Here is a 21,720-nt window from a genome sequence, read left to right on the forward strand (position 1 = left end):
CATTAGGCAGCAGAGCCATGGTAAGAGACTCGTTATTTCAAGGTTTCAGATTTTCAGCATACAGGACATACCTGAAATTCACTTCTTCATGCTGATCCTGAGATTCTTCCACAACCTTGACATATGTCTCTTTCCTTAGTTTTCCCTGCTTGCACTGTGCCTGTAGAGAGTCGCTCACCAAGCCCTGCCACATATCAGAGCTGGCATGTGCTGTATGGCTGGAGGCACTGGGGTCAATGCAGGGAGCACTAAGGCCAGCACAGGCACTCTCTGTCTCTTGCAACCATAGCAGCAAAGTCAATTCAACAATTGTGGTATCTGGTACTTTATGTACACCCATAATTAATGAATGACCCAAACACTCCCACCTGGCTGTTTCCCCTTATATAAAGAGCCATTATGACCTGTTACCTCTCTCCAGGCCCTTGACCGTTTGCTTATTGATCTCTCACAGGAGCTATAACCATGACCTGAGCAACAAAAACTTCCCAGGCACCTCAGCCAGGGCAATACCTGATTTTGTAACAGGAATTGTAGCCTCTCTATGATTTGCTTCTGCTTGCAGGCCCTGGAAGCCAAATGTGGTCAGAGACTGAAGGTAAAGTATTTTGGCATCTGCTCATATTGCCCTGTTTCAGGCTTTGCCCATGGGAACAAGTGTGTGTGGCTCACTGTTGCCCCCAAACTACAAGGAGAGAAAGCACCAGACAGGGAGAGACATGTAAAGCCCCACTAATGCCCTAGCTGCTGAAGATGGGCTCAGCACTGAGCACCCCTCAACTCATAACCCTCTTCCTTGCCTTTCCCCATCTGTGAATTTGTCACCTCTGAAGTGCTTCTCCAGCATCTGCAGCCCTGGTGCTTGTAAGACAGGTACTCATGCCCATACCCAGGTTGCTCCAGCATCTCAGGGGTTCTCATCCCATAACAGGCTTAGCAGTGGTAAGGCTTTGGACTAGAAAGGGTTTGTAGTCTCGGCTTTGAACATGTGTAAAATGTGTATGGAGCCTTAACGCTTAGGGAGCGCCACGCTGCTAGAAGGAAAGAGCAGCATCTCCTCGCCCTGGCACAGCCAGACAGGCACAACCACCCATGTTCCTGTAGCTGCCCCCTTCTCTGCACACCCCACCTACTCCCTCCCCACACTCCTCTTCCTGTCGCTGAAATCCCTGCCACCCTCTCACATAGCACATGCTCCATCATCTCCATCTGACAACAAAGATTTCAGTAGCATTTCTTGCTCTAGTATTTAAAGCAGTCATCCCTCCTTTCCTTAATTCTCCCCTAATAAATATGATCACTTAATCCTGTGAGATCTGAAAACCCATTTCTGAAATTCCCCTGGTATGGAATACAGTAAAACAAGCCTATAAATAATTATGATAAAAAGGGATAAAATGCCAGACTTGGGTCAAACATACTCACATAGTGACACTAGCAACAAATAACTGCATAGTGTTTAAATGTAGATGGAACATAGAGTAGCTATGAGTAGCTATAGAGTTGCTCATAAGTGTCAGACTCCTAATTTGGACAGGCCATATTTTATTGATAGCAGAGCAAACACAGTCATGATCCATCCCTACCTTTCCTGCTTTATGAAAAATCCCATCCATCCCCCAGGAAGTAGGGATGAAAAAAACAGTGATGTGAACATGAGGTGAAAATATCAGATGGAAAGCACAGTCCCAGGCTGCGTTTCCCAAGTGTTTCTTGCACACCATATGCTAAGTTCAATTTTCCAAAAGCTTTGTTTTATTTTTAAAGGTAACATCTTTATTATTATTATTATATTTATTAGTTATTATTATGCAGAGATGAAATTTTTTCCCCCTTTGATCACAGAGCAAACAGTTTGCTTTTGAAAATGTTAATGGAGTCCTGATTTAAAACTTTTTTCTTCATATTTTTTGTTGTTTTTGTTTTTTAAAACGTTGCAACAGGCAGGATCTGGGATTCAATTTCCTCGTCCTACACAACGAAAGATTCTGGAGTTCAGACTCCTAGCCACTATCAGTAGGTCCTGCCTTGCTCAGTTGTTGTCGTCTCAGTGTGGTTTCGCCAGGTGGGGTGGGTAGGTGGGTGGGAGGGGAGGAGTTGGAAGAAGGGAGGGTATTTGTCAGCTATGTCGAGTCTTGGTTAACAACTTTGCCTCCATTCATGGTTGGTGTCCCTGAACTTTTTCTTGAGCGTCCTTGTTTTTCTCCAATTTCATGCAGCGATGGCTCTCTGTACATGCACACTGCAAAGAGAAAAGACACCCATTAACAGCTCTGAAGTCACAGACATTAGTGACCATAATGAACTATTTCTTTGTATTTGAGGCTGAAATTCCAGCCTCAATGCAAAACCACACACACTTACAAAAACCTCAGTGACCCAGCAGGAGAGCCTTTTATCAAGCAGGATGTCACATACCCTTGCTGCCAGTCAGACCTTTTGTCTGTCTCTGTTTTCTTCCAAAGGCACAGATAGAAACACGTGATTTCTCACAGAGAAGTCTTTCTAGGTTTTTGTGCTTTACTGTTTTTTTCACATTATATTTATACATATAAAATAAACCTTCCAGTTCATGGCATTGTGTATTGTCTTGAGATGCTGCTAACAGGTCCAAGAATTACCCTGTCCCCATCTGTTAATCTCCAATAGAAAGCCCTTGAGAGTCTTGAATCAAAACTACCCTTGCATCTGAGCCACCTACGCCTTCTGAGTGTTAATTAAGTTCTTGATCTGGAAGTGGTGCTCAAGCCCATTTGGCAAAATTGGCCAAGAGCTGAGGTCTGTTCTTGGCACTTCCTGGTTTTCCCCCTGTAAATGAAGACAGCCAGCAAAGGCCAAGGCTGTGAGCAGACACATTGAGATGAGTTTAGTGACAGCAATCCCAGCTCTGTATGGTCACCTGGCAGCATCTGAGAACAGGGTGGGAGGAGGGCATCTTTCCTCCAGATGCTGGGTAAGCAATGTAAGTCCTTCAAAAATGTACTTGCTGGAGCCTAGACAGCCTGTAAAGGCAAGTTTTGTCCAAGCCATGGCATATCCCCCTGTCCTGTGCAGCATAAACCATTTATCCAATTCACCATGTGGACTAAGTCCTGGTGGCTGCCCTCATACTGTGTGAGGTGTGCCAGAGCAGGGGCACACAGTGAGCAGCTCACAACAAAAGGAACATCTCTGATGAGCTCATTGCAAATGTGGTGGGGTGAGGATGTGACTGAAACAGTGAGACACCTCAAGGGCAGGCACATTGGAGTTGAGAACTTAAGGTAGGTCTGGACTGCAAACGTCATTCCCAAATCTTTGCAAATATTAGGATAGAAAGAAATGATTGCGTACTGCTTCATTTTGAAAAGCTGTCAGGTCACGATTAGCACAAAGCTCAAGCAGAGGAGATAGAGCCCATCAGTTTTTGTTCCAGGTAATCAACAAGAACAAAATTGCAAAAATTATCTGAAGAAACAAAAAAATACCCCATCTATGAATCTGTCATGTAAGCACTTATATTTATAACCTCCCCCGATTTGCAAATAAATCCTGACAATTAGAGGCAGGTTGCAAATGACATTATTGCCCTGCATTTCACTTCTAGCTAAACAGTTATAGTAGTGTGCAACAATAAAGGACAGAGATAAAGTGCAGTCAACTGTGTATTAATAGGAGGAATAGTGCATTGAATACATGAGCAGTGAAAAAATATTACTTTTCCCACAGAGCATTTTTCATGCAAAGCTTTCAAAGCAGTTTAAACTCACACACTCTAGCTGAGCCTCCCAGCGTGGCTGCAAGGCAGGCTTGCTTTGCAAACTGTTATTGCTACTGGAGCCATTTTTTGATGAAAATGAGAAAAACAGAAAATAAATGACATCCCATGGGTCTGGGCCAGAATGGGCAATGCCAGGACTGCCCATCAGCTGGCCAGACTATCGATGCTGTCTGCCTGCTGCAAGGAAAGTGCATAGCATGTCAACAGCAGAAGTAAAAGGGCTCTCACATCCCCTTTCAGCAGCCGAGCTGCCCCTCACACCTTGGTGAGTGTCACTCAACAACCTGGCAATGTTGAATTTTTCTGTTGTGGCAAAGTATCTAAGACTATCTTAAAGAGCAGTATGAAAAGGTTAACAACTGAGGAAAACGTGTGTCCTTGTGATTTCTCAGTCTGAGTTGCAGAGCCTTTTATGACACCGAGGATGCACATCACTTCCGTGACTGACCTAATTCTCTGACATGACATATGCCCAGCAGAGTTGGGTATTTGTGCCAGCATTGCTCTAGTACCCCTAACATTCCATACACAAATTTCTGTTTCTGGTCTAGCGATGTCTTCACAATCTCTCAGGTTGCAAGCTGGAGCTGGGGTGACCACCATGATTATCCCTGCACAGGCTAAATTCATCCTACCCACAGCCATCCCCAGTACCCTATTGAGCTGGGCCAGATGCTTAACCACAGCAGTTGAGCCTGTACAAAGTTCCTAGCAGCAGCACCACAGCAAAATGCCTTTCCTCAGCTCCCTGCCTCTCACCATAACCTTTGGGCAAAAATGTTAAGCTGCTAACAAGGCCCATAGAATAAAAAATATAAATCAGGCTACAGAAGTAAACATTTGCAGCTAAAAATTAAGGAAACTCTGTACCTAGCAAGCAAATAATCCAGGAATTGTAGGTTTATCTTCCAGTCTAGTGCATGATACAAGTACTGACACGGGGCACGGCTGGAGGCTGCTCACATAGTGCTTTTCAGTCGGAGCTGTCAAAGCCTCTGTGCCAGATAGGCTGTGCCAACAGACCATGCCAGAAAATCTGTAGCTGCATAGGACAAGCATATTTTCAGTATTGATCTACACCTACAGTACCAGTGTACACAGTATTTATATGGCATCATGCACAAGATGGTGCCTGGATATTCTCCTACACAAGAGGCATGTGCTGAGCTATGGCAATTGCTCAGTGATGGCTGCAAATCTGTGCGCACTGTGACACGCAAACATGTGCACACTGACACACAGGTGTGTATGCACACAGCTGCACACGTGGGGTTTTAAGGACAGTTTGACATGTTGTACAACACAAGCTATTGGACTGCAGTTTGTTACTCGTTGTACTGGGGAAGCTTGAGTGTGACTCAAGCATGGAGGTGTTAGTCATGGACCAGGAGGAGGGGGGTGTGTGTAAATGGATTGTTGTGAGTTCTCAGGTCTTATCAGTTTAAAAGAACATCTTGGTGGTTCAGGACTGGCAGCATTCACTGACAGGTCTGTTTGGGGTCTCTGTGGGTGTGTGAAGACACACTGCCCCTGTCCCCTCTAAGGTAAACTAGCAGCAGTGTGCCTGTCAGCACTCTGAGACGCCTGGGAGGTCTGCTGGTGCACACAGCAAAGGCGGCTTTGGAAGGATGAGCAATTTGGCTAGAACAAGAGTCCTCTCCCTGCTTTGCCTTGCTTCTCCCACCCACCCACACCCACACACCAAGCCAAATACAGCCCTTAATGTCTGAAAACCAAGCTAATGCTTTGGAGCTTCAATCAGATAATCAGCTCCTATGTCCCAGATTCTAATCAACACATCCATATTCATGCTTTAATTGGAAAGTGTTGTTAGCTTGATCTGCTGAAGAGCCACAGGCATAAATGGAAAGGGGTGAGCAACAGTGGAGCTGTACCCATATCTGGTTCTTGAGGCTTTCAATTCCCTGCCTCCCTGCTAACCAGCAGTGCCTGCCATTAGCACGCACAAGGAAACAATTCTGCACAAAGAAACAAAGTAGGCAGGCAGTAAATGGGGGGGTATAAGTGAGGGGAAAAAGAGTGACAGGGAGCATCCTTCCTGAAGGTGAAGGTATGGAGTGGGCTGCCTGTCACCCAGGAACAGCTCAATCTCTTGCCTATGTGCTGGCAAAGGATCCCAACCTTATTTCTGCTTCCCAGGCATGGCACTGGCACACCACCCACACAGTGAAACCAAATTCACCCTGTGCTGCTTCCCTGGGTGTCAGGGACTGCCTGAGTTTGGAAAGAACACACCATTTGGTGTCCTGATCCTAGTATTTCTCACTTGGCAATGCTGCAAGTTGAGGAGGTTAAGGGGATGCAACAAACCCAATTTATTTTCCTTAGAATACAAGGAAAAGCTTATTAAAGGACCTTAGATATACCCTGTCCACTTAGCTTCACTCCTGCCTTTTCCTACCCCAGATCCTAGTGAATTAGAAGGAACCAAATTTTTCCAAAGTTGCAGCTGAGCAGGCAGGCAGGTTGTTAGTGAGGCAGGATCACAACACACTCTGCTAGCATCCTGGGCTGGGGTCTAGGCAGGGCTGGGCTGAGAGCACATCCTCTGGCAGGCAGCCTGGGAGACAGGCTCTTTCCCTTGACAGATGCCACAGCTTTGGGTGTCGGTATCTGCAGTAGCGGCTGCATTAGCTAATGCTTCGGTGGAGAGAATTAATTGTCTGAGCAGCAGCTAGGAGCAGGAGGGAGCAAGTGATTATGCACCCTCGTTTTCTGCCTCTAATTACTCTGTTCTAAACCCAGTCCCAGCTGATGCATTTCAGAGGCATTTGAGCTCATCTCTATCTGGTGGCTAAATGTGCAGGATGCTGCCAGATGGAATCACAGTTTGTTCAGATAAGAAACGCAGCACAGACAAAGCACAGGATGACAAAAAGCCAAGCAAAAGCAAGTTAAAATACACTGTATTTGCCATCTAGTAAGATTATTAGGAGTTTGATAGATGAACAAGTGAGTGTGGGATAGAAAACATACCAAAGCCTTCCTGTTTGGCTTCTTTAGGATGTGTCTTTAAAAAAACAGATTCAAAAGAGGAGCTGTGTTAGTGAAAACTGATAAAGAGTGTGAAGCTTTATTGGTTTGGGGTTTTTTTGTGTTTTTTTTTTTTAAAGAACACTTTTTAGGATGTTTTGTTCATTAAGGTGATATCTTTGAAGCATTTTCACTAGGCCTACCACATCTTCCTACTCAATAGTATCTCATACTTCTTTACAACATCTGAGGACTCGGCTTTAACAAAACTGGCATGTTGAATCCCCGGAAAAACACACTGGCAAAAATCTGGCTGCTGTTCCTTGCACAAGGGTATTCATCAGTGGCAATGAATGGATCGGACTAGTCATTGACAGGTGACCTTCCATATCTGAGGCATGTTCACATCATGAGGGCTGGAGCATCATGAATTTGGAGCTAGGGGCAGCTCTGTTGACTAAAAGGAAATGTCTTCTACTTTCTGTGGCCACATTTGCCACCTCAAAAGCATTGTGACCTGGGTCAGGTGAGAGATGAAATGTAGCTCTTTTGGGAGAGCTATCTGGAAATTATGTCTTCAGATGTAAGGACATATAAAATAACAGAGCACATCCACAATAAGTATCTAATAAAACTATCACCTAAGTGACTGGAAAGTCTTCCATTGTTTGAGATGGATTAAGATATTTAAAAGAACGAGAAGCACTGTGGACCATAGTGTTTGTCCAGCACTAACCACTACAAGCAAGCACTTAAAGAGACTGAAATAGGTTTAAAAGATTGCTAGGTCTCCAAGTGACAATTATACTGAAGTTAATTTCTTGTGCAGTCTGGTTCAACCTATACATCTGCACTTCAAGGGCTCATTTAGCTCAAATGATCAGTGATCAGAAATAAAAATATCAAAAGAAATGTGTTGCGTATGTGTGTTTTTAACCAAAACTGGCACCACACAGTACATTAACTGCTGCCTGCCAGGCTGTTTGTCTTGGCTTTGCCTGGGCACAGATGGAAGAGAAACTTAACGTTTCCCCTGTTATTACTTATCAAGTTGTTTTGCTTACATATTGATTAAGTTTAATGCTATTCCCCAAAACAAACAAATCCTACCTAAACCAAACCAAAAATCCCTCCTACCAGCCAAACTCCAAAACTTTTCCAGTTGGTAGCTAGTGACTTTTGCACAGAACACATCCAGCATCCTGACAATCTACAGGAGTCAAAACAGTCTGTGGGATTAACACAGCATAAAGCTGTAGCTACTAAAAGCCACAGATAACACACATACATACATACATACCATTGTATATATGCACATGTAAATATATGTAGTCCTTAGAAATGATATGGGAGGACATTTCATATTTGTTCATTAGTTTACTTCCCATCTGTAACTTTGAGGAGGGGACTTCTGAATTCAGAAAGCAGTATGAGGCAAAGGGAGTCAAATGAGCTTCAGGAGCAATGTCGGCTGTTTTGTGTTTTCTTTCCCTGCAAATACTCTCTCAGCTAAGATGCTGTATGATTTTTCTGCACATGGCAAACAACTGGGAAGTATCATCTCAGAGATAATTGCCTTTGAAGTGGTGGGTGAAGTGATTCCTAGCAATGTCACACCTCTCCTTCCCAGGGGACCAGATTCCTCCTTGCATAGATTACTGTGTCAGCCATCATGTGGCAGGGCTACTGCCGGGGGTGGTGCAGAGCAAAAGGAAACCTGGGCACATTACTGCAGACAGAAGGTGCAAAGTACTGGCCTGAATAAGCAGCAAAGCCCACGTGCTGGGGCATGCCACAGGATTTAGCAGAAGGAACATGCAAATATAGCAGGGGAGTGCTTTGAATACTTCCTTAGAGTCATGACAAAGAGAAAGAAGCTGTTAAAATAGGGTAGGAATTTCCCCTTTTCTGTAACATCTCTGCTTGCAAGATCTGCTCTCAGAGACTTTGATGGATGCAGCATAGAGAAGTCACGTGGAGCTGAGAGCATTTTACTCTAACCATCCCCACAAGCCTCTGCTACCTACAATGAATCTTAGGCTTGGGAAACAGAGTCCTCTGTCTGGAGTCACAGTCCCAGACAGCTGAACGCTTTGGGAAGCTGACACGTGCCTCGCCTTGGGAGACTGCCAGCCCTTTGATGCAGCAGCGCTCACAGAGGCTGACTGCAAAGCATGTGGAGGAGGGAAGGAGTGGAGGAGCCCTTAATTTGGCTGCCAACTTCCAAAGCGCTCACTCGCTCAGAGGTTGTGACAGCTGTGATTGAAGCAAGCGTGGGAGGATGCAACTGCAGGAAAGGGAAGCTCTCGGGCTGGGCTGGGTTTTTCAAAATGAAAGCCAGTGGCATTTGCTGCAATGAGAACTCCGCTGTGGGTGAGGCACCTCCAGCAAGTCAAGGCTTTCTATGAGGAGAGCCAGAGGAATGGACTAGTTTAATGCATGAAGAAGACAACTATCTGAGCTATTTAACAGACACCACACTACATCAAAAAAGAAGCCTGGATTCCAAGGAACCCACTGATCAGTGCCAACACTCAGCCAGGCAGCAAAGAAATACCAGAAGGAGCTGGAAACCCAGTTGTGAAAGCTAGCACGTGCAAAAGACTCTCCTCCTTGCCAAGGCAGGAGATGAGCCAGAAGAGAAGCTTGTGAATGACCCCATGCCTGAAATAAGCCCCATTCCTTAGCAAAACTCAATGAGGGCCCAGGGCATCAAGCACACTAATGCCTTAAACAAGAAAAGTCTCCCAGCTGCAGAAAAGCTGTTGAAAACAAGCATAGGACAGGCAACCAACATTCTCTGCTCCTCCATCTCCATGTCCCCTGCAAAGGCCACAGACACTCTGGGAATGCCGAGCTGAATTTCTCTCATTTTATTTTGCTTCAGTGGTCCAAAAGATGATTTCAGCCTGCCTTCCTGAACTGGCCTTTCACTCACACACACACACTCATCTGCTCCTGCAGCTTATCTGGGAAGCTGTTAAAACAGCTACTAGGGGATGGACTTAGCTGTGGCTTCCAACTCTTGTGAGCGGTACCTGTCAGGAAAACATCAGTTCACTCCTTCTCTCTGCAGGTACAGTCCTGATCCCACAACCAACAAGGGGGTAATGAGAAGGGACACACAGGCCTCAGCCTGATGTGCCCCTGAAGTGGCCATGGCAGGACTGAGAGGGGATCAGAAAGACATACATATTCTGGGGATCAGAAAACAGTGCCTTTTCCAAACAACAGAAGAAAAGGGATCTCTTTGTTTCCAAAATCAAGTTAGTATTTGTTAAGTAAGCTCATTGCACTACATCTCTCCATTTGTCAGGCCATAGAAAGCAAAATACCATGGCACATTTCAGTAGTGCAAATCTTCCACCCTATGACTTTTACTGAAGCCTCACATGGTGATGAAGACGTACATCATGACAGCATCTTATCTAACTTTGGACATCTATGGTAAGATTTCTCTACCCCTCCAGTAACTAACCAGGATGTCTTTGCACATGAGAAAAAAAAAGATTTAAGTGATCTTAGGGTAGACATACAAAGCACATCCACATCTGTGCTGGTAGAATCCATTTCTCTTCTGTTACATAAGCAGAGCGTCAAAGTCTAAAATCTGATGAGATAACTCCTTTCTCTACTGACTCTACATGGGACTTGAAACCCACTGAATGACATTGACAAAATTCTCACAGAGAACCCACATTATGATTACTGCTGGATCAGAGTACTTTCAAACTGCTAGCCTCTCCACAGATGCTTTCCTTTCCCAGGAACTTCTCATGTTGCTGGCCTTTTAAATTCATCCTTTAGCACCCAAAGCAGAGAAACCCCTTTGGGATGATGTGCAAAGTTTATTACATGGAAGGAAAGCATATGAAATATAAGAGTGCAGCCCACCACCTTTCTGAGATGTTACAAATATTGTCCTTGCTTTGCTCTTGCAGCCAACACCCATCCAGAAAGCCCCAGATCTGAAGTTGCAAACTCCCCCTCCCCATGCCTTGCTGATGGAGGGAGTGGGCAGATTTCATACCTTCAATGGGTTTGGGTACAAAATGTGATGAGGGTTTGGTTTTTTTCACTCGGTTTCCCTTCATAATTTGACCTTCTTTATTGAGTCCCAGGAACCATGCTCGTCCGGATTCTTGCTGCCGGTACAGCGTGGAAGAATAAATAACGTAGTAGTTTTCAAAGACAGATTCCTTAAATTTGCACTCTGGTGTGAAAACATCCTGCAGTGAGAGAGGGAGAGAGAAAAAAAGAGTGATAGAAGGAATTAATCACTGATCTCCTAAATTAGGCATCACTGAATGATACACGATGGTCATGCATTGTAGTTAGTTTAACAATGGAAAACAGTAGGCATCAGCAATACCTGTTACCAGCAATAACACATCTAGAAAGCTCCCCAGTGAAAGGGAAGGCCCTCCTTCACCAGCAGAGCTGTGGTTCGCAAAACATTCTACAGTGAACAGTCATAAAAAATGTGCAGGAAAAGTCAGGAATTTTCCAGGATTTAGACTGAATACTAAGCAAAATTAAAGAAGAGAGCAGAGAAGCAGAGACAGCCCTGCTGCTCATTGGTTGTTCCCAGTGCCTTCCCCAGGCTTTGCTCTTACATTCTCGGTGATGTGCAATTGTTGTCTAAAATATTGAGGCTTCTCCAAACTCTTATGGGCAAAAGGCAGTTTATTAGGAACATTTAAGTGGATTTAGAGAAACAGGAGAGCACAAGCTAGTAAATTATTTATTTTCAAAAGTGATGGGAGGAAATGCTGGCACAAAGCCCAGAAATCATTCAATAAAGAGCAGGATCAGAGATTTCTGACACAAATATTTCTTTGGATACTGAGAACTGGTCTCACACCTGCCCAGGAACAGAGGACACATCGGTCTGTCCAAGTCATCCCCAAAGTGTGTGCTGGCTGTGAGAGTGCCTGTGCCTTTGCCACTTGCACTGGCTTTGTATAAAGTCTCAAGGAGAAAACGACACTCACCTATGGACCAAAACTTGTCATGTCCCAGTAACTTTTCATGATTTAACAACAGGGAAAAACTAAGCCTCCTGTAAAAGAGCTAGCTGGCAGGGGAACTCTGTGACAGTGGGCTCCCAAACCTTCACTGAGCCAGATGTGGTTGTTGGTGGGTTGTTATTTTTGCTTGGACTTTGATTCTGAGCAGAAAGTTCATCTTGTCAAAACAAATTTTCCCACTGGGTTCCTTAAAGCTATGACATTATTGCAAAACAAAGCACAGTGAAGGAAAACTGTTTTAACAAAAACATTCTTTCTTGTAAAACCCCTACAAGGTATCTCAGAGCTCCATGAGAGAAGACAGGTGCTGGTACAGGTGAGTGATGCTCTCTTTCAAGCCCTTCCCAGTCAGAAGTCTTTGGGAGCTTCTCTAACCTTGCTAATGGAAATCTATGACCAACATCTGAGCAAAGCATTTGGAGTAATGCCACCTACCTACCACAAACCTCATTTAAGAGTGAATATTTTGAACATTCAGCAACACTCAGGTATGTTTGCGGGTTATATAAAGTGTTGCTGGTCTGACAACAAATCCAGTGTGCAACAGACCTATGGAGCCAGGCAGGCTTTAAGCCACAGAAGATAAAGCACAACAGAAAGTGCTGACTTGTGCTGCACATGTGAAATTTCCATCCATCATTAGTGTCACACAAACACTGTAAGCCCAACAGGTCATTTTGCCCTATCTGAGAGAGTCTTCCTTGGTGGAGAAATAAATATTTTAAGAAGAGAGTGAAACAAGTTAAGAGAAATCTAGATGACTTAGAACACTACAAAACAGTGTTTGACATATCTTCTCAAAAGATCAGTATTTAAGCGCTCCTCAAATCTGTTCTTTATCTCTAGGCTTTGTCTTGCCTCTGAAGACAAAGCCAGGCAGTTTGCTGCAGCTGCCTGAGAAGAGCTGGCTCAGGGACTCTCCTTGGCATCAGGCACAGCCAGGCAGCATGTCCTGTGATGAAGAGTATCTCTAAAACCAAACCAACCTACTCAATCCCCTTTCCCATGTCTTCATTACCCAATCAGTATAGACTTATCAAGAAAATTCCCTTTAGGGGGACTGAAAAGTTAGTAAGCTGTGAAGGACAGCTACCAACCTGACCAAAACATGGAATGTATTGTGTGTGAGATAGATAGCCAGATTTCTAGCATGTGTTTTAAATTCAGTGTGGAAAAGAGACTATTTTGTATTTTCAATAAAGAATATAAAAACCAAAGCATTTTGAAAATGTAATCTCAAAAACAAAATCTAGATTTTATCTAAAAGTTATTATAAATCAAAATTTCAGATAAATATCTGTTGTAAAATACTGCATTACAATATTTTACAACATGCATGTTCATAAAAGCAGCTGCTGTACTCTATATCCACTTGTACCAATAAAGCATCGAGATTACTATATTATTTTAAAGGAAATGTATTTAAAACATAAACCTAATGGAGATCTAAGAAAAAAAATTAAAAATAGTGATTTTCTTTAAATGTTTAAGCTCCTCCAGAAGCGAGCAAAACTATTACATTGTTTTTGTGAGTTGGCTGGTTGATTCCTCATCCCCCACAATTCAGTTGAAATAGCACTTCAGGACACCAAACCATGGCAACACCACCAAGAAATATCCCAGCTCTGTCCGTTTGGCAGTTTAGAAAACTCACAGATTTGACAGCTAAGTTCTAGTTAAATTATGTAATTTTTATTAATAATTATTATCCTTCTTATGTATATCACCTTACCAGCAGCAGCTAGTGTCTCACTGTGCTATGTAGGGAAAAACACACACCAGAATGCAATTCATCTTACCACCAAACTGACGTATCACAAGGTCTTCACAGGTTTGAGCACCAGAAATCTCTGGTGTGGTCACTACCACGTGCAGATGTGACACAATGACCAAGAGGATGAAGAAGGAAAGAAATGTCAACCAGAAAGGAGACGGCACAAACAAGCAGAACACAGGCTACTCTCCCAAGGCACCACCATATTTGGAGTGTCTTCGAAAACATGTAAACCTTTAGGCTTTTATTCATCAACATCTTTGTGGTAGCCAATGTCAAGCCTTCAGCTACATCATGTCCCTTAGGTTTTTTGCATATGTGTTTTGCTAACGGCTTTGGGGCTACCAATAACAAAACCCTATTGAGATATTAATGGAAGAACCTCTCTGCAACATTCACAGTCAAAACTAATTATGACAAATATGTCAAATTAAGTGGGAACTTCTGTTTCAGTTGTCCTGGGCTGAGAAGAACCAGGAAGAAAGAGGAGAGTGCAGGTGAGCACACTAAGCATAACAGGCTTCACACTAATAAAGTAGTTCATAGCAGCCACTACTGGTTAGACTGAAATCTGAGACAAATGCAAGTGGTTTTGGAAAATCACTGGTCTGTTGGCCAGACCTCTGGGGCACGCAAGCTTTTTGCTTTGTTTCTTTTGCTTTTTAAAATGAATTTGGTGTTGATAAAATGTGTTAGGTGGGCAGACCTTTATCCTCTTTATCCCACAAGCACAGAATCAGTAAAACAGCAAAGGGATCCTCAGATTGTGTCTCCCACATGCTTCTGACAGGACATACGGACATCTTCCTCCAAGGGTAGTGGTATTGTAAGCCCTGGGGTCAGAAGCACCCACTTCACCCTCACTTGGTACAGGGGACTTTTGAAACAGGCTTTTAAAGAACCCCACTCAGTTATGTTTCCAGCTCTCCCCCTGATAGAAATAACACGACCAGATACAAGTGAGAGAACAGATGGCTTCATCTTTTAATCACTGGTCTTTTATCAGTCTTTAAACAAAGAAATACATCATTACTCTCTTTTTCTGCACAAACTCCATAGAGCCCCTGGCCCTCTCTCAGCACCATCATGACTTCAGCTCACTCAGAAAACCCAGTTATCCTCATTAAAGAGTATGCTTGTGATCTGGAGGGAAAAGAAAAAAAGAAAACAAAAAGCTAATTTGTCTGGTTTTATATTCATGTGAATTACGTGACTTTGACTAAATAATTTTTAACACAAACTAAACAAATACATTTATTTGTATACTATTTGGAGATCTAGCGCTGCAGGCATTATGTCAAATGTCTACAAATATTAACTGAAATCAGTTTGAAAAAAATGATTTTTTTTAATCGTTAAACTAAAAATCTGTATGAAATATTTGTAAAAGAAATGTTGGTAGTTTACATGCAAAATGATTAACATCTGCCTTCAACCTGTTTCTGTATCTCAAACAAATCCCTTGAACAAAAGGCAATTCTAGTAAGAAGAGTGATTAATTTGCTTTGAAAAACAAACAGGTTTGGTTTGTGTTCACTCTAGTTTTATTGGAAATTGCAGTCTAGAAAAAACGGTAGATCTAACACAGAAAATAAGGGAGACCTCATTCGATGACACTTCGAATCAAAGGGAGCTAAATACATGAAGCTGCTATCTGGGGGGATTCAGTGTGTCAGACGTGCTCAGGAAGGGTATAAGGTACCATGGATTGCCTCAAAATTTTAGAAAAAAAAATAAGATGTTTCACTTATCCTTGATCCCAGTAATGTTTTCTGCATCTGTAGATGGAAATGTGGACAGCATTTCCAGGCACAAGCTAATCCCTGTATCACCTGGGCCAGTCTGGTCCTTCAGGGAGGTATTGGTAATGTCTGGCCCCATCTGCCCCTCCTCCCCTGCAGCACAGCTTGAGAAGGCTGTGCTTGACAGCTTATGAGAAGACAGCCTTTTTTTTCTAATCTACCTAATCTGCCTCAGCTTCTACCTGTCTTGGTCAGGTAAATCTAACCCAGCCTCTTGGCCTTGAACACAGTAAGTTTGATTGGATTCTCTTTTGCATTTCTGTAAAGCTGGAAAAGCTCCACAGACATCACTGAAGAAGCACCGCTGTCAAACCTGTGGATGGGAGGCTGCAGGGTAATCAGGAAATGCACTGCCACCCTCGGACATCTCAGCTCCTTCAGAAAATGATGAGCCAATGGTGCCACATCCCTGTCACAGCACTGCCATAGCAGTGGACAGCACTAGCACTGCTCTGAGCAAGAGAACGGTGTCAGCCCCTGCCCATACGAGGCTGGGAGCATTGCTGCCACAGGCACCCTTAGCATCCTTAGGTGCAAAGTAAGGGTCCCCCATAAGCAACAGTATGGTGTTCCTTGGTTCTGATCACAAGAGTGAGAAATCTGCTTTCTTGTTTGTTTAGTCCAAGCTCTGGTGGCACAGAAGCCTCTGATATCACCAGACCATGGCAGACATGGTGACAGGTTTCCATGTGCAATGCTCAGGGACAGCCAGGAAGCCAGCAGAAGACTCACTAGCTGCTGCATTCAAACCCAGCTGCTCACTCAGTGTCCCCCTGGACTGGAACATTTGTTTGTATTGGTTGCCATTTCCCTACAGACATTCTCAAAATTGCCAGATAAATTAAGATATCTTTTTCTTTTTCCCCTCAATATTTCCTTTTATTATAACCCAAAGGAGAACAGTAAATATACACATCCACATGCAAATCTAATGACTTAATAAATTTAGTCACTGAAACTAGCAGCAATAAAAGGAAAAGCCCATTCTGCAAGTATTTTGTGCCACGGTTTAGGAAAGGGATGTGAATTATGAGTGTTGAAATATCTAACACACTCCCAGAGTAACAGTTTTCCTTTGGTTACAGCACTTATGTGTTTCTCTTTTATGTTCTGCACAATTACAGAGCCAGATCTTCAGATATGATAAAACTGCACCAAAGTCTATGGCACTGCTGGGCTTCCCTCCCAGAGAATCTGGCTCAGGATACTTACTGGTGTTAGTGTTAACACTTAGAGCTCATAAAGTAATTTAAAACATATTAAGTAGGAATCATAAATATCAGCACAGCTATCAGCAGTGGCATTTCATCGTGGTTGTGGAGGTAGATCATGGAACAACTGGTTCGTGTTCACTATGTCTGTATAAGAGCTGCTCCATCCCGATGGAAAGGATGGCAACGCAGAAGAGCATCTGCTTTATGGTGCTCTTAAACTGTAGAGCCCATTCTACATTCCCCACTGACCTTAGTCAGCGCATAGTTTAATCAACACCCCTCTGATGCCAACAGCACCGAGGTTTAGAACTGACATCAGTGTACATAGACTTGTATGGATAAACAAAGACATTGTATTCTTGAAGGCATTTTTACTCCCAGATGACATGCAAATGCCCAACTCCCATTTAAACCTGGCAAAATTAGGATCTAAGAATCTATGACCACAGACCTCACACAAGTGCTACTTGATCCTGGCACACTCTTATTCACAGGACAGGTCTTTAACCATGTACATTATGTTCACAAGACAAGCTCTGTGCAGATCACAGCAGCACGCCCACAGGCAGTGATGCCTTGCATACAGCCCGATGAGGTTCAGTGTCCTCTTGCCTCTGCATAGCTTCTTCCATGACCTAGGGTTGCCTCTGTCTAGAAATGCTTTAAAATGATTGTAGCTGAGCTCTCTCTTGGCATGTGATCGAGAACCACAAATGTGCATCCAAACTTTACATCTCATCACATCTTTGTCCAGATGGCAGGTGATATTCTACTGTTCACACTCCATTTTTCCTCCCCCTTCTAGTTCCATAAGAGACTGGTGACAAGTCTTCTTGGTGGCCTTTTTAGAAGTAGGAGAGAGCAGATATGTTTTAAAATAACAAGCTGCTACATGGGAGTGTACAGCCCTGTTGCAGAGCAGAGATTCACTCGATGAGACAATATGGTATCTACAAGTATTCTGAATCTGCCTGGACCATCTGTGGACTGGAGGGAGCACATTTTCAAATAAATCACCATCCCTGCCGGTCTGGTCCCTACCTCTGGGAGCTGAGAAGCAGCATTAGCAAGCAATCTAACTTACTGCCTCTGAAAATATAACTAACGGGCTATCTGACCTCACTTTTGTGGGAACTTTCTGTACTCAAGGTACATATTTGTTCATCTGGCTTCACTTTAAACCACCCAAGGAAGAGGCAGAGTGCAGGTCTGATAAGTCTTCTGAGGTGACCCAATACTCCTAGACAGGCAAGCCTCTGCAATTCAGCTGCAGACCCAATACTCCTTCCTGAACAAGCCTCTCTAATTAAGCTGCAGAACCTTTATATGTGGACACAAGCTGCCCCAAAACACCTTTTCATGCTCAAGGACTGAATAAATTACTCCTATCACCACAAAGGAAGTTTGTGAATGCTAGAGACAGAAGTGTGATTGCAGTGTTGACATACCCAAGGTTACCCTGCAGCAGCAAGACATCTGCCTGAGCACGTAGCAGAGTATTGACCACAAAGCCATGGCAGGTTCTGTAAGACACATTGAGCTCCATTCTGCCACAGCTAAGCAATTACCTAGATCAAAATGAGCTCATACAGATCCACACAAATCCAGGCTCATATCTGGCTACAAAGCAGATGAACCTAATGAGTTTGAGGAATGTAAATTTAGACCTGTCCATACCACCATAGCTCGGTATTGTGGTGTTCTGCTTTCAGCTCTGGGACTCTCTACGGTGCAGGCACATTTTTATCAAGTAGTTAATAAAAATGTCCAAATTCACTGTTTTGGCCTTTGGCATACTGTTCATGCAATCCTGATAGTAACACAGCTTTCAACTTAATGAGTGCTGAGAAGAACATAACTTGGGATGATTCTTCAAGCTGGGCTGTTCACTTCCACACCTTCCTGGAGAGCCTGGGTAGGCTGGGTGAGAGATCAGGCTCCAGGAGTAAGATTTGGTTACCAATGGCTGCATATCTCTGTGTATGATGTTATCCAGAAAGTCTGCACATTGAGCAACTCACCCATGTGGCAAACAGAGCAAGTGACATATTTTCTTTCATTTCACTTTTTCTTAATAATAGACCCAAACTGAAATTCACGGGTGGATGGAATAAATTTCCATCCCTTCTTTCTAAAATACAAGGTATTTGAATTTTAACTGTTTTTTAATTTTGGATCTTATATTAAATATTAAAGCCTTTTATAATTTGGAGCTGTTATGACCTGGAGTAGTGGTCACAGCACAACTCATTCACATGGCACCTGGCCCATCCAGTTAAGCATCACTCTTCTAGGAAGGCAACTGCTTCCTACAGGGGGCGGCTGGTGGTGGTTCTGACAGCGTTGTCTCTGGTATTGCTTTCCTGGCAGCCTAGGCATCTCGTGAAAACCCAGGATAATTTCTAACCTGGGAATCCCAATTCATCCATTGTCTTCTCTACATTCTGTTTTTCTGACAAAGTGCCTGAAATTGGTAACAATGTTACTAACTCTGCTTACTCCAAAACAGCATCCAGAAATACATGTTTGCATTCAGAGAGAATGATCATGAGACAAGATGGGACAAGATGAAGATATGTTAGTTATATAGAAGAAAAACAGTTTTCCTAAATTAGCATCATACTGCCTCATCTGCTAAAGCCTGAAATAACTATGAAGAAAAATAATAATGTACAACTCTAGAAACACAGCCAGATGGGATGCTTTGAACCTGTGATCTCTCTATGGGGCCAAGGAGAGTTTCTTGGCATGAATCTGAGCCTGCGCAGAGGGCACAAAAAATTAATTTGTGGCCTTTTGTTACTTTTGTGATTATTATGGTTGATAGTAATAACAATGTATAAAATAATTATTATGTATTTATAAACATGACATTGTTTTCTTGTGATAATCAAATTAAACTTCTTAGTGGAAAACCAGCAGTGAATATTAGATTTACCATGCTATTATTTTTTATTAAAATTATCCTCAAAGGCTCAAATCAGAATATGAATCTTTGGGCATATAATAAAAATACCCTCACCATGACAAGAGTACAAGAAAGACCTCCTATTTTCTATGTCTTTTGTGCTGAGATCCTGGGTTCTGAAAGACCAACTGGTTTGCCAGGTATTCTGTAAAACAAGAGGTGTCAGATCTAGTAGAGAAACTTATTTCCCCTGGGTTCCAGTTCAGTTTCTTGGGCAAAAGCCCTCTCTTTTTGACATAAATGAAATAATGCAGTTATAACAATGTCAGGGAGAAGGGGACTTCAAGTGAGTCCCCGTCCTTGTAAAGCAGAGTCTCTGATGGATGGTGTTTTAGCACACAGACAAAACCATGCCCTGCACAGAGTTCAGGTCCAAAGAAAGAAAATAGCCTCAGCCCAATTTTCTGTGTAGTTCATTTTTTGAAGTAGCATATCACAGGGGCAGAAGATAAGAGGACTTTCCAAGGAGCTCACCAGGCCTATTACAACCATAGGCTGCTGATATGTCCTGAGATAGCCTCTTTGCTTTGACTCTTAAATTCAAACCGTGAGACTCAGTGGAAACACACCACGTCCAACACTCTCCCTATCTTTCCTAATGCTGGAAAGATCTCTCCTGCATGAAACCAATTTTGAAACTGTCATGACCAGAGCTGGAAATTCAATTTCTTTGCTGCTAAAACTTCCATCCTGAAAGTGAGTGGTGCTAGATTATTAATATTTTGACAGTTTAGTGACAGGTTAGCTACAACTGGCCAATTAACAGAAAGCCCTGTGGTCTAAAGCATCAGCTGGGGCTGGGTTGAGCTGGTGTTGGACAGGCAGGATCTTACATCCAAGATTAAACGTTATGAAGTGTGACAATTTATGTGGCTTTTCCCTCCCTCTTGTAGCAGCTGCTGCAGTGCCTACACAGAGAAAAGGAAAGATTCATGGCATTTTCTTGAGTGGAGGCCAGCTCTGCTGCCCACTGGGAGAGTCAAACGGAACCCACTGAGATCTGTGCCTCAAAGCCTGGGTCCCAGAAATGTTTCTACTGAGAAAGCCAGTGGAAAAGGTCAATGGTGTTTCTTCAGCATCTGCCAGATTGACCCTGAGGTGTCCTCCACATCTCTGCTGCTTTAGCACAGCCAAGCAAATGACATGCCCAGCACTTCAAACTCCTCTGCCCATCATTACAATCACCAGTGAAGGTGGGTATGTGCTATAAAGGACTGTGAAGAGATGTTGCAGGCACATTTCTCTTGGTCCTGAGCATAATTTTCTGCCAGTGGAGAGAGCTTGCTGGTGAACACCTGCCATGTAACTGAGGCATTGGATTTTAATTTCTGAAAGCAGGATCCTCTGCTAGTCCTGACTCCTCCAGGCTCCATGTCCTTGAGGGACTAGTGTCCCATCTGATAGTCTTGAATCTGATAGGTATGAAGATTCTGTCTTTGGTTGTATACAATAGAGGGATATTATTTAGCCTAAGGAATTAATGAGCCTCCAGATCCTCAGAACACTTTTGGGGGAGAAAGAGAGAAGAAAGTGTTTGGCCCTTTGTTCTATTTTCTTGGAATTCAGAAATCAGATTTGGCTGTGACAGAAGTTCTGTCCATAAACTGACCACAGTAACTCTGCATAGCCTGAAAGAGTTGACAGATCTCACAGCTAAAACCAATTCACAGAGAAGACTGGTCTTATTTATACCTTGAATGGATTTCCACAATACGTATGTGCTGACAACATGACTTGTTCTTTCTCTGTTAGTTTCCTTTGACGTGAAATAACTCGCGGACAATGCACAAACATTTTGAATGGACCCAAACTATGCCACAGCTTAGTTCTGACTGTTCCAGTATATGCAGCCAAGTAACCCATTGTAGCTAATGCTTTGCTTCCCAGGAATCAGACAGATGGAATTATATTGTCAGGGATTTTGCAGTAGTGGCTATAGTGACTTTTTTCACTCTGTTGCACACTTTGCTAGAGAACTCAGATTAGCTTTGGCATACTGATCCTGTTCAGAAGCCAGCTAATGACTGCAACTTCCAATCTAAGATAATATAGTCACTCTAGAGAGAGTAATATAATACACTAACTCTATTTGGCACAAAGCACAGTAAAGCAGAAGACCATTTTATTGTGTTACTAGTGTACAGAAGACTGTGCAACTGTCTTTAAATTATATGACCC

The 21,720-nt window shown here is 43.1% G+C and overlaps 1 protein-coding gene across 5 annotated transcripts in view; it reads right to left on the reverse strand.

Annotated features, from left to right (window-relative positions):
- Positions 1-1,732: 1,732 nt before the first annotated feature.
- FGF12 (fibroblast growth factor 12) overlaps positions 1,733-21,720 on the reverse strand; it is a 231,715-nt gene continuing 211,727 nt past the window's right edge. For all 5 annotated transcript variants that reach the window (XM_034063861.1, XM_005146518.2, XM_031046723.1 and 2 more), the window contains 2 exons: positions 10,785-10,983; positions 1,733-2,242 (listed from right to left, as the gene is read on the reverse strand). In XM_034063861.1, coding sequence (XP_033919752.1) covers positions 2,124-2,242; positions 10,785-10,983 — 318 coding nt within the window. In that variant the 3' untranslated portion in view covers positions 1,733-2,123. The remainder of the gene's footprint in view (positions 2,243-10,784; positions 10,984-21,720) is intronic.

The sequence above is a fragment of the Melopsittacus undulatus genome, chromosome 6 (assembly GCF_012275295.1).
Source record: "Melopsittacus undulatus isolate bMelUnd1 chromosome 6, bMelUnd1.mat.Z, whole genome shotgun sequence".
Classification (NCBI taxonomy): Eukaryota; Metazoa; Chordata; class Aves; order Psittaciformes; family Psittaculidae; genus Melopsittacus; species Melopsittacus undulatus.